Raw genomic sequence first — 17241 nt, 5'->3', positions numbered from 1 at the left:
CTCTCCTTCCCCCCCCTCTCTCTCCTCTCCTTCCCCCCCCCCTCTCTCTCCTCCTCTCCTTCCCCCCCCTCTCTCTCTCTCCTTCCCCCTCCTCTCTCTCTCTCCTTCCCCCCTCTCTCTCCTCTCATCCTTCCCCCCCCCCCTCTCTCTCTCTCGCCTTCCCCCCCCTCTCTCTCTCGCCTTCCCCCCTCCCCCTCTCTCTTCTCTCTCCTTCCCCCCCCTCTCTCTCTCTCTTTCCCCCCCCTCCTCTCTCTCCTTCCCCCCCTCTCTCTCTCCTTCCCCCTCTCTCTCTCCTTCCCCCCCCTCTCTCCCTCTTTCCCTCCCCCCCTCTCTCTCTCTCCTTCCCCCCTCTCTCTCTCTCCTTCCCCCCCTCTCTCTCTCTCCTTCCCTCTCTCTCCTCTCTCTCTCTCTCTCCTTCCCTCTCTCTCTCTCTCCTTCCCTCTCTCTCTCTCTCCTCACCCTCTCTCTCTCTCTCTCTCCTTCCCTCTCTCTCTCTCCTTCCCTCTCTCTCTCTCTCTCTCTTTCCTTCTCTCTCAGTTCAAATGCTTTTATTGGCATGAAAGTTTACAGAGAACCATATTGCCAAAGCTTACATAGCAAAAAGGTACAGTTTTCCAACATTCTGTAGGTGTCAATCGATTTGACATTTGTTGGGTATATACAATATTACTTTTAAACAATATTAATTTTAAACAGTCTTTCTACTTCATTTGGTACGTTCAATATTAATTTTAAACAGTCTTACTTTTAAAACAGTCCTCCAGGTTGTGACATGTTGTTACATATTTAGCCCCAAGGTATGGTCTGTCCTCCTTCTCCTAGGACTAATCTCAATTTTGACAGATCATCCAATTCCTTGAAATCTGGGGTTGTTTGGCTTAGCTTGTTGAATAATATGTTTCTTGATGTGTTGAATTTTTCGCATTTTAGGAGGAAATGCATTTCTGTTTCAAACCTCGCCAGCCAGACATTGATCGCATATTCTATTCTCTCTAGGCTGCCAGGATTTCTTGTATCTGCCTTTTTCAAATTCCAGTTGGTGGTCGCTTAGTCTGTAACCTGGTGAGGGTCTGTCTCTGTTTTGTGTCTCTGATGGTCGTGGAGGTAGTCTGCCAGTTTATATTCTCTTTTTAGGGCCCGGTAACATTCTAATCTGCTTTGGCTTTCGGTTATTTTTGTTCCAATGTTCCAGGTAGGTTTCTTTGCATTTTTTAATGATTTGGTTCACTCGGATTGGTGTTTGGACGGCTGTGTTGGTCTGGGGCTGGTCAGGGTCGGCTGAGGTACTTAGTTTCAGTAGCAGCTGACTCAGGGGACTCTTTTCTGGGTTTAGCTCTTGGGTCTGAAAGGCTTTGAAATGAAGGGTGTCTGGGGAGCTAGATTTGAGGTGATTTAGGAAGTTTAGTGCTCGTTTTTGGATGTTTTATTATCAGTGGGTATCTGCCTAGTTCGGCTCTGCATGCATTTGTTGGCGTTTTTCTTTGGGTGCGAAGGATGCTTCGGCAGAATTCTGCATGTAGGGCTTCTATTGTGTGTTTTTCCCATTTAGTGTAGCTTTTGGTGATTTAGCGGGCCCCATACTTCACTACCGTACAGTGCAATGGGCAGGATTATGCTGTCAAAATTTTGAGCCAGATTTTGATTGGGATTTTGGATGTTGTAGAATTTTCTTTTTATTGCATATAGGGCTCTTCGGGCTTTTTCTTTTAGTGCATTCACTGCTATGCTGAAGCTCCCTGATGCTGTAATAGTTAGACCAAGGTAGGTGTAGCTCATAGTGTGTCCTATAGTGGTATCACTGAGGGTAAACTGGTATTTGTTTTCCTGACATCTGGGTCTTTTCTGAAAAATCATGATGTTGGTTTTCTTTAGATTTACTGTTCGAGCCCAATTTTGGCAGTATTTGTCGAGTAGGTCTAGTTGTTGCTGTAATCCCTGTTCTGTGGGAGACAGCAGAACCAGGTCGTCCGCATAGAACAGGGGACTTCACTTCTCCATCTAGGAGACGGGGACCTGGTGACTCGCTTTGGCTCCAGCATGTCTGCTAATTCATTTATGTATATGTTGAACAGGGTCGGGCTCAAATTGCAGCCCTGCCGGACGCCTCTTCTCTGGGGTGAAGAAACCGGTGCGTTTGTCTCCAATTTGGACACCGCATTTATTTTCCCCCTCTCTCTCTCTCCCTCCCCATCCCCCCCACCCTTCCCCCTTCCCCCCTCCCCCCTCCCCTCCCCATTCCCCCACCCTTCCCCCTCCCCCATACCCCTTCTCTCTCTCTCTCTCAACAACAACAACATGCCCTCAAAAAAGCCTTGGCACCGCAAGGGCTACTTTTATATACATCACCTTGCAAAGGTGGACATGGCCCAGGACTAACAATTATCCCAAATAGAATAAACCAACAACCTGCAAACTATGATTTCAGTCGCCTCAGTACACTGATCAGAGCTTTTACAGGTTAGGATATGAAAATGTTGATGTACAATTTTTAAGCACAATGCATCAGAATTAGGCAATATTTCACATTTACAATAATTAAATAAGGGGATAGCAAATGAAGTGCAAGAAGTATTGGTAATATCCTTCAGTTTCAAATAATACAGCTCACAGTGAACTTTGCTGCCCACCTGCACAATAATTGGATGATAAACACTTCCTAAACGTAAGTCTCCCAGATCACTTCCATCAGAGGGAGTGGATTACTGGAGTTCTGCTAATAACCAGCTGATAACTGGAGCACTTGATCAGGTCTGGCCAACACTCAGATTTTCCCTCTTTCAATCTCTAATAAACAGACTTGTCACCCTCTTGGTTTTACCAAAAATTACAGACATCAAGATGCAGTTATAGGAAGGGGACAAATATTGGCCCTGAAACTTTGAGTCCTTTGTGGGCCACAATAATAAACACCCATCCCTGCTTCCACCAGAATAGCAGCTGCATGGTGAAATGGTAGCGGAAGAAAGCCACTTACACAATAAAAGAAATAACAGGATGGCAAAAAGAATCAACCTTGGGCCGCACTCATCTCAGCGGTCAACTCAGGAGTGGCACCGCACCGACCTTGAGGGCAGGTTGCGAGCCTGCTTTAATGGGTGGTGAAAGGCGCACTGGCAGAAGAATATTTTTGTTTTGTACAATACCCATTCACGTAGCTTACAGCATATTGGTCAAATGCAATCCAGTCTACAGCCCTCATGCCAAAGATAAATAAAATTCAAACAACTCACTTCTGTCGTCCATTCATTTCCAAACCAACCACGGGACAGATGAAAGCAGCCACGGTGCAGGTCTTCGTACTTGTCACCCTTTGTGTTAGCCTTATCGCCTTTCCAGACTGGATTATCAGTCAGATTTAGCTCCTTCACATCCTGAGGATCCAAAAAAAAGCACAGAAAAACTTAACACATCACAATGTCCTGGTCCAATAAACTCCAAACTGTTTCTCAATAAAGGAGTGGATCGTGTCGATTGCTTTATCTTGATGGATGGCTTGAATTCAGGTCTGAAGACAGAATGCATTTTAAAACTCAAATCCACCTCAGACAGAGCAATTTGGTTCAAGTCTGTTTCATTGGCTCATTAATGTCCTGAGGACATAAGGCCATGTAGGTAGATGTTAGGTTAATTTTCCGGGGGGGGGGGGGGGGGATTCACTCGCCCGCTATTCGCCATGATTCATTGCTAAAAAAAAAAAATTACCAACAGGAAACAAAACATACTGTCGAATGAAAACACAATTAAGCACCATAGAAAGCTGGAAATGATCCCTTCGGAGTTTTACTTACAAGCTAGGTAGAACATTGCCTAAATCGGAGTAGAGAAACAAAACACACAGAGAATGAAGCTGTAACCACTAACAAGGGAGGTAATGCCTGAGAGAGGGTACAATTCAAGTGCAATAAGGAAACTGCTGAATATCAAATACAGAAAGCATAGATAGGAGGTTTGACTTGCAGACTAAACAGAATAGCTACAACATAAAGAACTTAGTAACACAGACAGAAAGGTTCAATGTTAAACATGATGCTGGAGACTGGGCATCGTAGTAGTGACTACATTGTCCCACCCATGTAAATCCAGCCCAGGCTGATAAGCCCTGCAGCGGGTAGTCAAAACTGCCCAACGCATTACCGGCACCCGGCTACCGACCATAGAGCACATATACCAGAAACGCTGTTTACGGAGGTCATGGTCCATCATCAAAGACCCTACCCCACCCCAGCCACAGTCTGTTCGCCCTCCTGCCATCTGGGAGACGCTACAGATGCATTCGCACCCGTACGACCAGATTTAGGAACAGCTTCTTTCCCAGGGCGGTCATCCTACTGAACTCCACAAATAAACTCTAAAGCCTGCACATCTGCCAATGCACTTTATTATGGTTATGTTTATGTTAATGTATTACAAGCCAAATGTATGTTGAATGTTTAAATGTCTTAATCTAAATGTACACTCTCGGGAGCCGCAAGCCTACATTTCGTTGTACTGCACTTGTGCACTAACAAGGACAATAAGTTGATTATGATTAAGGTCCCTCTGTCTCTCTCTAGTGGCGCATCGAGGCACCCCGCCGCAGGAGATGCCCCCCAACAGAGGGTTTACAGACAGAGGATGAGCTACCTCAATATGAGCGAGCAGCAGTGCCAAAGGAGGGCTGAGACTTTCGTGAGAGGTTGTCCGAGAGATCTGCGCAATGCTGCACCAACACCTGGAGCCCAGAGGAACAGGTGAACACCCCTTACCAGTGGCTGTCAAAGTCACCACCGCACTCAACTTCTTTGCCTCAGGCTCCTTCCAGGGATCATCAACAGACATCAGCGGCATCTCCCAGTCGGCCGCCCACAGTTGCATCATGCAGGTTACTGATGCCATTTTTGCTAAGGCCCAAAATTACATCCACTTCTCAAGGGATCAAGTAAGTGTGACTGTGCATGTGGTTGGCTTTGTAAATATGGCAGGCATGCCAATGGTGCAGGGGCGTCATAGACTGCACGTGGCCCTTAGGGCACCCAATCACAACCCAGCTATCTTGTCAACCGAAAGGGCTTCCACTCCCCTCAACGTACAGCTGGTGTGTAACCACAAGGAGTTCTTGCATATTTGCGCCAAATTCTATGGTAGTTGCCATGACTTTCATCCTGCGGAACTCAAGTGTTCCTCCGCTTTTCAATCCACTAAACCAACTTAATGGATGGCTCCTTGGTGACAAGGGCTACCCCCCTGAAGAAGTGGCTAATGACGCTGATCAGGAGGCCAGCTAACGAGGGCTGAAGAGCATTACAACGCCAGCCACACTTCGACCAGGTCCATCATCGAGCAAACCATTGGGTTGTTGAAGATGCGCTTCCGTTGCCTTGACCGATCAGGTGGAGCCCATACAGGGTCTCCCAGAATGGTCGTGGTCTGCTGTGCAACTGCACATCACACAGCATCGTGGCTTGCAGCTTCCCGAGGAGAAAAGTGGCTCAGTTCCAGCCATCCTCAGATGAGGAGGCGGCGGCGGAGGGTGGTCAGAGCGCCGGTGTATCGGCCAGCAGAGTAGCGGCAGCACGCAAGCACAAAGCTGCCTAGGATGCACTTATCCTGGCCAGATTTGCATAGGTTGTCCAAGTTGGGCACTTGTCCTTGGCTCCATCCTAAGACATCATTGACAATGGACAGGACTCTCTGGCCTCCTTTCATGCAGGCCACCAACCTGACAATGCAAGTGTGACAGAGCCCGCAATGTGGCGCTGCCTAAGGCGAAAGGGCAGATGCCATAACGCCAACACTTTGGCATCAAATCATTTTAATGCTTGCCACAGAGATGGCATTTCATCAAATCCTGTGGAATTATCCAAGACAGCAAAAAAATATAAAATCAGAGTGAAAAAGTGATGTCAGCAGAGGCGGGTTTCAGGCCCAAAACACTAACTGGCCAAGGGCAACCCACACCTCTGAAATCAAGTGGCAATTCTTTGAAAGCTATCAGTTGAGGCAGGTTTCAAACCCACCCAAACCGAAACCCGCCTCCATCTCACCTCCAGTGGGAAAAGCACCCCCAAAGTGTTCAATAGGAAAAATGATCTTAATAGAATATCTACAGATACAGGAAGTGGACCACAGAATCTAATAATATCTACAACACAGCAGAAACTTCTCTAACTCTTCCTTTCAGATATGGTGAAAGAGAACTACTTCTATAAAAATCAGTTAAGATACATACAAACAATGGCGGACAGGAAAAGACCCTCCGGACCATCCAGCCTGTCCCACACAATTGTGATACCTTGGCCCGGATTTTGCAATCAGCGGTGAAGGAATGGCGCTTGCCGCTCACTACGCCGACAGCTGCCCACAGAGTTTTTCCCGACTTTTGAGCACAGACTTGCTGTAATTGTGCATCTGATCCAGCGCGGCACCCTCTACAGGGGATCTGTGGCATCTGTGAGCAGATCAAGAAACAGCGAGGCTCTTCAACCAATCAGATTAAAGAATCCTCACTGAGACACGTAGGGGTCGATTTTAGTTCAGGTGCGGGGAATTGGCAGTTTCCCCGAATTTAGTGATTCCGACACGATTGTAAATGGGTCTGTGAGATTGATACAAATTTAACACAATTGGCCAATTGATTTCCAGCGTGAGAAGCTTTGGCAATTGAGTATTTCCAGTCAGAAAGTCGCAGTGTATGACGTCATCATTGCTGCTGCTTTTAAGGTCCACAGCAAGCCTTGCTTCCTCTGCAGGCTTCCAAGATTAAGATGGCACAGGAGCCTGCAGGAGGAACAGCCAGCGGGAGGGCCAGATCTGCACCCAAGTTTGATGAGACTTCACTACAGGCATTATTGGATGGTGCTAGGGCCCACAGGGAGGTCCTCTTCCCTTCTTCAGGGAGGAAGAGGCCTCCCAGCCAGACCAAGGCTGTGTGGCTAGAGGTGGCAGGTCAAGTCAACTGCTTGGGGCTCACACGAAGAACGTGGTTGCAGTGCAGGAAAAGATTCCATGACCTCCTTCGCACTGGAAAAGTAAGTACTGTATGATGTTTCCATCACCATCAATCTGATCCCCATTGCCTTTCCTCACCAGCACTCAGCTTCAGCAATCTCTTCCTGCACATCTCACTAGACACTCACATCCATGCACCCTTACCCATTCCCTCTCTCTCTATGCTCACATTCACAGAACTATGCCACCATGCAGCCCTCACACTCCCTCTCACTCTGATGCTTTGAAAACAACTGACAACACAGGGAGGGCCCTTGGTCTTGCAACCTCACTCCATCTTTGTCTCCTAAGTATCTATGCTATGCAATCTCTGCACTCACTCCTTCATTCGCACTCAACCTCCACTTGTCTCCCTCATTGCAGGAAGAGAGAGCTCACAACAGGAGAGCGCAAGCCAGGACAGGAGGAGGGCCGCCCTCATTAGCCCAGCTCACCCCCTGGGAGGAAGGCGTCCTGGAGATTGCCAGGGCTGACCGAGATGTGGACGTTGGGGAAGGACAGGCAGGAGCATCCCCGCAAGCTGGTGACAGAATAGTTTTCAATCTCTCTCATTGGCATTGCATGAGTCGCTGATAATGATTCTGAAGCTACATCATATGGACTTATGATCATCTGCAAAATGCAATGTGCATGTAACCTTGGCATCACATCTCTAACTTTTTCCTCGACTCCCCCACAGGACCATCGAGAGCCCCCGACCCCAGTGTGCAGGAGGAAGAGCCTGAGATGCCAGACTCCTCAGAGGAATCTGCAACCTCGGAGGGCGCAGCGTCAGCAGAAATAAGCGCACCCAGCACCAGCGCAGACACTCACACCTTGGTGGGACCTTCGGGATATAGAGTAGAGTTGTCACCTGGTGTATCACAGCTCACAAGTGAGCATCAGCAGATTGTGGAGACAGGGACAGCAGTGGAGAGTCCTCGTCGGAGGGCGCAGGACTCTGCCAGCTCGGCTCAGCTGCATGTTGACCTTCTGCCTCTGGGTCCATCCGTAAGATCAGAGGTGATGGAACTCCAGGCACAGATGCAGGAGTCTCTGGCAGTTTTTGTCTCTAGGGTCGCTGCGAGTGTGGAGCGAATGGAGCAGTCCATTGAGAACATGAGCAGAGCCTTTGTGGAGTCATTGGCGCATGAATGCATCAACACGGAAAGGATGGCTACGTGGAAATGATTGCTGCCTCCGTGGTAAGGCTGGCTATGGTAGAGGAGGAGGGGGGCTACGGCCATGGAGGAGGTTAGTCGCCAGGGTATGGAAATCATGGTGAGTGTTCAGAGTAGAATGACATCTCTTGAGGAGCGATGGGCATCTATTGAACAGAGAAACCAGACCTTCATGGAAGTCCTTCTGAGTAGGACTGCCATTGCAGATACGGGTCCCCATGGCCCCCCTGATATACAGCAAGCTGCTCTCAAGCCACTTGCAGGCACCAAGGGGGACCTGACCCATGAGAGGGAGGTTGGTGGCAGACCTCAAGGAAGTGGGGGCTCCTCTCCCAGCGCTCACACTTCCATGCCACTGCAGAGCCCTGCCAGAGTACACACCCAACAGAGATAGCGGTCTTAACCCCTGCATTGCCCTCATAGGCTCGCCACCCCAGAGGACGCCCGCCAAAGGTGTCGAGACAGGAGCAGCAGGAAAGTGAGCAAGGGGCCTCCACATCTGCTGAAGCCACAGGGGAACCACTATGTAGGAGCACGCGCAAGAGGAAAATAAAGCACAATTAGTCACAAGGGTAGTCACTTGGGTGAAATGCTGTGTATTTTGTGGAAATACCATCAGTTGTGTGTTTTTCATAAAAATTCTGATGGCAACTTCTGCATTTGTGGCGTGTGTCATTTCGCGAGTGGGGCTGGAGGTCCTCTAATGCCAAGAGGGGAAGGAAAATAAGGCCTTCCATGCTTCTGGTATGTGCCTCAGTTGAGGAAGCGCTGAGTGAGGGTGGCGAGAGGTGTCTCGCAGGAGGTCACACTGGAGATGGGCGTCAGGCTCCAAACTTCCACAGCTGTGGTATTGCCTTCTAAAAGTTGCCCCAGACCGGAGACAACAAAGTCCTGCCACCTGCAAATGATGACTGATCAAATATCCTCTTTAATGTTGGACCTGCAGCTGATAGTCAGCAAGCCAATAGTGTTCACACCAGGTTTCAGAGGCATGATCCCCACCAGGCGTATTTTACGTGGGAAAAGGGTTAAACAGGCAAGGGCCTGTTAAATGGGATTATAAAGGCCAATCAGTACTGTTTAAGGGCCCTAAAACAGGCAGGACTGATTCGGGTCAGACACACCTAGGTTAAAATGGCGTTGAGGCGGGAACTAGGCGGGGGGGGTCGCGACCCCCAGGTTTTGCAATTTTAACCCCCCGCAGGCCTAAAAGCCCGCCTCATGGCCCAATGAAAATCGAGGCTGTAGACTCTAAACCAGGAAGTAGAAACCAGAAGTTATACAGAAAACTTTCTGGTATCCGGCACTGACGGGACCGAGCTGGTGCCGTACCATCAAAACTGTTGTAGAAACCAGCGCTAATGTTAAAACATACGGAGCTTTTGAGCTCCGTGTGAATCAACAAACCCTGCTTCAAAACAGTCGGCCACAGTTTAAAAGCATCTCTGTAGCTAAGCAATAGCTTCAGCTAGACCTTGCAGAGCCTGACTGGAAAAAAAAAGCAACGCGAAGTAAAAAAACTTATAGGAAACGGCTCCCGAATTTTGCCGGTAGAGCTTTCCGGACATTTAACCTAGTTTCCTGTAAATAGATTTAAACAATGTACAGAAAGCGAAATAAAGATTGGGAAAGAAAGATGGGATTGAGAGAGAGATAAAAGAGACAGACATAAAAAGTTTTTTAAAAAGTTCTGTTAAATTTTTAAAGTCTCCAACACTAATTAAATTCTGATGGAATGAGACTCCACACCTGTAAAATTAAATTTTCAGGGCCAGAGAAGTTGATTGGCAATAATTAGGACGGATCACACTGTTAAAAATTCACTTACACGTGAATGCACCAGCCTTTACTTTTTCTGGATTAGTTTAGGGGGTAACTAGTGGGTAAGTATTGCAACTTTATGGCCTTACATTGATTTCAATGCCAAGTCTATTGGCGAGGTACTGTTATAGCGCAGCCTGCAGAAGAACAGGGTAGCTCGGACTACAACTTCCGGCTTTCCACGTTTAACTGTGCATGTGCGTAATCGGAAGTTGCTGTCCGATTTACTCCATAATAACGGTGACTGCAGTTAGCCTCACCGTTATTCACAACACTAAATCTGGGTGCTTGTGTAATATATACACTCTCCACCTCACTTAAAACCACGTGAGCTCCTCGGAGAGGTGAAAAAAGATTAAAAATACAAGGACAATTTGGTGGAAAACATCTGGGAAATTCCTCTCTGACCCCGTCTTAGGCAAACAAAACTAGTCCAGGAGATCACTCTGTCCTTGAGATCAACGTCATCTTATTGAGAGAGAATCAGCCATGATCATATTGAATGGCGGAGCAGGCTCGAAGGGCCGAATGGCACAGGACACTGTCACTGCACTCTCTCATGTCAGCTTCTACACCTGGCAACCCATTGTTACTCTTCTCACCATCTCAGTTTTGGCTCTCCATATCATCTTTTCCAAACTGAGAGTTGCTTCATTGTATTCCAAAAGATACTGATATTCAACCAAAACAACATGCCCTACTCATCATAATTTTCTCATCAGAACAGAATGGGCTGGATTTTGCTCAGCAGAGAATGAACAGCGGCAGCCGTTCATTACACTTACACTTGCCCACAGACTTTCTATGGGATTTTGCACTGGAACTTATTGTGATTTAGAGAGCCACAGCAAGTTGACACCCTTTACACAGGATCTGGGACCTGTGCGAACAGGGAAAGTAACTGTGTATCTCTTTAACCAATCGGATTGAAGAATTGTTAATGAGGAGCAGAGTCTGAACTAGGAAATGTCAGTTAGAATTTTTACTTCAGTGTCAAATGAGGTACAGAAAGCAAAATAAAGAGAAGGAAAGAAAACTGGGATGAGAGATAAAAGAGACAAAGAAAAAGTTTTTTTTTAATGTTTTATTTTTTTTTAAATCTCCAACAATAATTAAAATCTGAAGGAATGAGACGCCACACTTATAAAAGTTAATTTTCAGCACCAGCGAGGTTATTTGGCAGTAATTAAGACTTATCATGCCGTTAAAAATTTACTTACACTGGAATGGACAAGCCCTAACTTTTTCTAGCGAGTTTAGTGGGAATCTAGCGGGTAAGTACAGCAACTTCACGCTGTTTTATATATTTCAATGCTGAGTCACTCGGCAAGATTTTGTTATTGCAGAGTTTCTGGAGGAGCAGGGCAACTCAAACAGCAACTAACTGATTTCCACAGTTAACTGCTCATGCACAGTCACTGGAAGTTACTGTCCGATTTACATTTTAATAATGGCGAGTGCTATTAATGGCCCAGAAATTCGGGTCTCCACGGGCGAGTACGCACGGGGTACTCACCCGTAGGCCAAATGGAAGTGCCGGTTTCCTGCATACACTGCGCGGGAAACCGGCACTTCCGTTCCTCTGAACGAAGAGGTTCAGAGGTCGAACGCGTGCGCGGGAGAGGTTGCGCGTGCGCATCGAACTTCATTGTTTTTTTTTGTTTTTTTAAAAACAGGTTTTCCCGGGAGGTTAAGCCTGCAGAAGTGAGAATGTAAAAACCAGGCGTAAGGCCTGCTTTTTACAAGGTAAGTGGTGAATTAATTAAAATTAAAACATTTTTTCCACAGGTTTATTATTTTTAAATACTATAAAGCAAAGCAAGTTTATTTTTAGCCCCGTTAGAAAATAAAATTATTTTCCTCAAAAATGTAATTATTGTTTAAAAGAGTTATTTCATGTAATTTATAGTTTATTTTAAAAATGTGATTTAAAAAAAAAAAATTATTTGAAGATTTAGTGCTATTTTGGGGCCGTAGTATTTATAAGTCTTGACAGCACTTCCTGTCAGACTTATGAATGGAGCATTCCCTGCTCCAATTGGCTCCCCATGGCCCACGTGATCCCAGGGGACGCATCAAACTAACTGCGCCCCTGGGATACGCAAGCACTGCGTGCCAGCAGCTGGGCCAGGCCCCGGATCGGAATTCCACAGGGGCCCAGAGCTCAACGGCTGGCACGCAAGGTAAGTGCAGATCGGGGGTTTGCACCCGCGGGAAGCCCCCGACCCGAATTTCTGGGCCATTAGCTTCACTGTTATTTCTCCTGCAAATTCCGGCCCAAAGTTACTACACACAGACCACGCCTCCTCATTACCTTAGAGTTCATCACTCTACTCTCCTGCCCGCCTGCTAACAAAATATCCCTTTTGCACACCACATACTCAAAATAGTCAAGCCTTCATTTCTCTGTTATCTTGGTCTAGCTCTCAGTGCCATACGCAAGTGTCAGCTCAACTGGACACTGGCCTCCGTGTCCTTTTCAGATCCCATGATGCATCTTTTCTCCTACAGAATAGTTTCCATAATCTGCAAAAAAAAATTCAAACTGGAGAAATGCCTTTCTTTACCTCTTTATTACACCCCCTTTCACTGGACACAATTTCCCAGGTTTATAAATTTATCCATCACAGTGTCCAATTTCTCCATTCACTCCATCTTTCTGTAATAATATTTAGCCACCACTAATTTTCTTCTCCAACAACTAAGAATACAACAACAGCACCATCTTCCATATAATCAAGGTCTACTCCACATTGTTGCTGTCTCATGAGTGAGACAATGAAAATTATTGGTTATAAAATATATCATTGACAAATTCCTGTCTTCACTTCAAATCATGTTGACATTCTTTTTTCAATCATCACACAAGCCTTTATTTCCTGAAATATTTTCAATAATATGGTAATCTTTCCAACAACTTCCAAGCACCATCTCTCCATGCCGTCAAATGCCTGTATAAAATCCACAAACATTTGAAGACTTTTTTTCTACTCCCAACATTTTAATATACCTGACTCACCATGAATAGCTTGTCACATAATACATTTCTTATTTTGAAGTCACACTGGCCTTCTCTTCAAGTGCCCCTGAAACCTATCCAGAAGCATCACTAAACAGACAAATGGCCCCAGAATTGTTGGATTGCTTCCTATCCTATTTACTGAGCAATGAGATTACCACTGGCCATTTCCAAAACTGAGCTACTTTGTCCGTTGGACAGTAATTCGACATTGGGCCAGTAATTCCTGTCCCAACACGTGAGTACCCCGTCCGTACTCACGTGTGGACCCGGAGGAATTGCCGGTTTTCAGCATGCACAGCGCATGCGGGGAAAACCGGCATTTCCTCTCCTCTAACCCAAGAGGCGGAACGCGTGCGAGGTTTCAGGTAGCGCGTGCGCGCTGAACTTCCCTTTTTTTTTTTGAAGAGTTGCCCGTGGGGAAAAGACTCCGGTTTTTACGCGTGGAAAAAGCAGCCGTAAGTACGTAAGTGGTCTATTAAGTAAAATTAGAAAATGTTTCCACAGGTTCATTTTTTTTGGAGACTTTACAGTAAGGTAAGTCTATTTTTAGCCCCGATTTTTTTATATAATAATTTTTTTCAAAATTTAAAATTATTGTTTAAAATAGTTTTTTTACAGTTATTTATAGTTTATTTAAGTAGTGCGATGTTTTTTTAAATTTTCTTTCAAGTTTAAGTAGTGTTTTGGGGCCAGGAGTTTTCATGAGTTTGACAGTTCTTACTACCAAACTCATGAATGAACTTTTGCAACCTCCCATTGGTTGCCCAGTGCTCACGTGATCCCAGCCGGCTCATCGCACTAAGTACGCCGCTGGGTCACGCACGCACAGCGCGGCAGGACCTGAAGCGGGCCAGTGACAGGAAATGCAATGCGGGCCAGGATTGAAATGTCAGCGCGCCAGCTAAGTGCACATCGGGGGCTTGCACGCGCGGCAAGCCCCCGATCCTAATTTCTGGCCCATTACTTTCACACACTGGACATTTTTCCTCTCTCTATTTACCTCACTGCCTGTTCAAGCCCCTCCAACAGGTCCTAGGCCCAACCATCTTCAGCTACTTCATCAATGACCTTCCCTCCAACAGGAGGTCAGAAATCCACACATTTTTTTCTTTCCTTGCCCATCAATGGCTTTGAATCCAAAGATATTTCCACTGACATTTACAACTTCAACACTGTCTTACAGTCAGCCTGTTGTGCAATTCTGCTGCTTTCTTCACCTAGAAGTCTGCCCATGTCACATACCTTACTTTTGAGTTTTTAATTCCTTTCCTTTTCTCTTCTTTTTTCTATTTTTAACCTGTTATCCATTATCCTTACCCTCCTCTACTTTGGTTCGGTCTTCACAAAGGAGGACACAAATAACCTCCCAGAGATGTCAGGGAACATAGGGTCTAATGAGAGGGAGAAACTGAATAGAAACATAGAAGATAGGAGCAGGAGTAGGCCATTCGGCACCTCAAGCCTGCTCCGCCATTCAATGAGATCATGGCTGGTCATCCAAATTCAGTACCCTGTCCCTGCCTTCTCCCCATATCCCTTGATCCCTTTAGCCTTAAGAAAGATATCCAACTCCTTCTTGAATATATTTAATGAACTGGCCTCCACCGCCCTCTGTGGCAGAGAATTCCACAGGTTCACCACTCTCTGGGTGAAGAAATTCCTCCTCATCTCTGTCCTAAATGGCTTACCCCTTATCCTTAGACTATGACCCCTGGTTCTGGACTCCCCGGCCATCGGGAACATCCTTCCTGCATCTAGTCTGTCCAGGCCTGACAACATTTTATAGGTTTCGATGAGATCCCCTCTCAATCTTCTAAACTCCAGCAAATACAAGCCCAATCAACCCAATCTCTCCTCATACATCATTCCTGCCATCCCAGGTATCAGCCTGGTGAATCTTCGCTGCACTCCTTCCATGGCAAGAACATCCTTCCTCAGATAAGGCGACCAAAACTGCACACAATACTCGATTCTCCCAATCTAATGCCATTCAAATAATAATCTGCCTTCTTGTTTTTGCCACCAAAGTGGATAACCTCACATTTATCCACATTATAGTGCATTTGCCATGTTTCTGCCCAATCACCCAACCTGTCCAAATCGTACTGGAGTTTCACGACATCCTCCTCACAGCATACCCTCCCACCCAGCTTTGTGTCGTCTGCAAATTTGGAGATACTACGTCCAATTCCCTCATCCAGATCATTAATATATATTGTGAACAGCTGGGGTCCTAGGACCGATCCTTGCGGTACCCCACCAGTCACTGCCTGCCACTCGGAAAAAGAGCCGTTTATTCCAACTCTCTGCTTTCGGTCTGCCAACCAGTCAATACCTTGCCCCCAATCCCATGTGCCTTAATTTTGCACGCTAATTTCTTATGCGGGACCTTATCGAAAGCCTTCTGAAAGTCCAAATACACCACATCCACTGGTTCTCCCTTATCTATTTTACCAGTTACATCCTCAAAAAATTCCAGTAGATTAGTCAAGCATGATTTACCTTTTGTAAATCCATGTTGACTTTGTCCGATCCTGTCACTGCTTTCCAAGTGCTCTGCTATTACATCTTTTATAATGGACTCTAGCATTTTCCCCACTACCGACGTCAGGCTTGCCGGTCTATAATTCCCCGCTTTTTCTCTACCACCTTTTTTGAACGAAATCAGTATTCGTAGGGAAATGGTGTTAGGGAAATTGACGGGATTGAAGGCCGATAAATCCCCTGGGCCTGATAATCTACATCCTAGGGTACTTAAGGAAGTGGCCCTAGAGATAGTAGATGCATTGCTGGTCATCTTCCAAAATTCTATAGATTCCAGAACAGTTCCCATGGATTGGAGGGTAGCTAATGTTACCCCACTGTTCAAAAAAGGTGGTAGAGAGAAAAAGGGGAATTATAGACCGGTGTTCTGGACCAATGGACCTTTTACATGCAGTGAACATTTCATGTGTGCAGATAGCACCCTCTGGTGGTGGCTATTGTGTTAATAGTTTGTATGCTGGAAAGGTCATCTGATCTTTCTTCCTGTGTGAGGTCATTTGACCTTTGTTCCTTTCTTCCTGTATAACACGAAGTAGAATTCCAGGAAGAACCTGGCAGTAATGGAGGATTCCACAAGGGTTTTACAATCCAATGTAATCTGATTTCATGTGTTAGGCCAAGCGCAATATCTTTTCACAAATTTGTTCAAGTAAAGCTTCAAAACAGCAACCGGCTTCAGAAGAATTATTTTTGAATAAGTGTTTAACTTGCTGGATAACTAGATAGGAGCACGTCTAGCGCGGCCAGTACAGTGAAAAGATAGCAATACGGCTAGCTATGAAGAGCGGAGCAGGAGGAACCCAGAATAAGCCTTAACCTCGTAGAGCACATCTACCTCACATCAACATGTCAGAAGATAATAACGAAAATGCTTTGCAGCAAGTAGAAGGCCTTAAACAGGCAGACGAAACTGTAGAACGTGACAATCGGTCTACAAGCTCCGGTTACTACAGATCGCAAGTTGGTTCACAGTCATCGGGTGGTTCTAGAGTAAGCATAGCCATCGCCAAAGCACGGGCTAAGCTAGTAGCAGCTCAAGCCAGAGCCGCGCATGTGGACAGAGAAATAGAAATAAAAGTAAGACAGGCCCGTCTCCAAGCTGAATCCCAAGCCGAACAGGCCCGATCCCAAGCCGACCTGGCCAGTCACCAGGTTGAACGACAAGCTGAACAGGCCCGTCATCAAGTGGAACGCCAGGCTGAACAGGCCCGTCTCCAAGCCACATTAGACGCTCTGCAGCAACAAAGAGATAGATGCTGCATTAGCCGAGACACAAGTATTCGAGGCAATTTTGGAGGGAGCTGTTCCCGAGACAGCTTACAAACCTTTAATTCCCGTTCCGTGGCAGAGTCCACGACAGCGCACCATAGATTACGTGAGCGACCATGCCGACATACAGTTTACAGGAGAAAGGGATGGAGGCCCGCACATCGCTACAGACGCAAGCACTCCGTATAACATGCCACAAGTTGCCAACCAACGTCAAAGCAGACGGCGTGCCTCAAGCCGCAGTGTCACCCCCGGCAGAACGGAAGACACGGTGCAAAGGAATAGGACGCCGAACAGAGAAAGTCAGAGGCAAATCCCCTCTCGGTTCCTCGAGACCCCCAACAGAGCCCACAGCCAAAGCAACCCTGGCACAGGTCCCAGCACCTACGACCTCGCCAAATACCTTGCACGCACCCAGCTGGTGACTTCGGGGTTAGT

The 17241-nt window shown here is 46.5% G+C and overlaps 1 protein-coding gene across 1 annotated transcript in view; it reads right to left on the bottom strand.

Annotated features, from left to right (window-relative positions):
* Positions 1-3211: 3211 nt before the first annotated feature.
* Positions 3212-17241, bottom strand: part of LOC147108501 (replication termination factor 2-like) — an 84707-nt gene continuing 70677 nt past the window's right edge. The window contains 2 exon segments of the mRNA XM_086005150.1: positions 3212-3280; positions 3282-3371. Coding sequence (XP_085861276.1) covers positions 3227-3280; positions 3282-3371 — 144 coding nt within the window. The 3' untranslated portion in view covers positions 3212-3226.

The sequence above is a fragment of the Somniosus microcephalus genome, chromosome 13, assembly GCF_052327205.1.
Source record: "Somniosus microcephalus isolate GS21.2 chromosome 13, FLI_Smic_1.0, whole genome shotgun sequence".
NCBI lineage: Eukaryota > Metazoa > Chordata > Chondrichthyes > Squaliformes > Somniosidae > Somniosus > Somniosus microcephalus.
The sequence above is the reverse complement of the archived record's forward strand: the minus strand, read 5'-3'. Positions and strand labels throughout refer to the sequence as shown.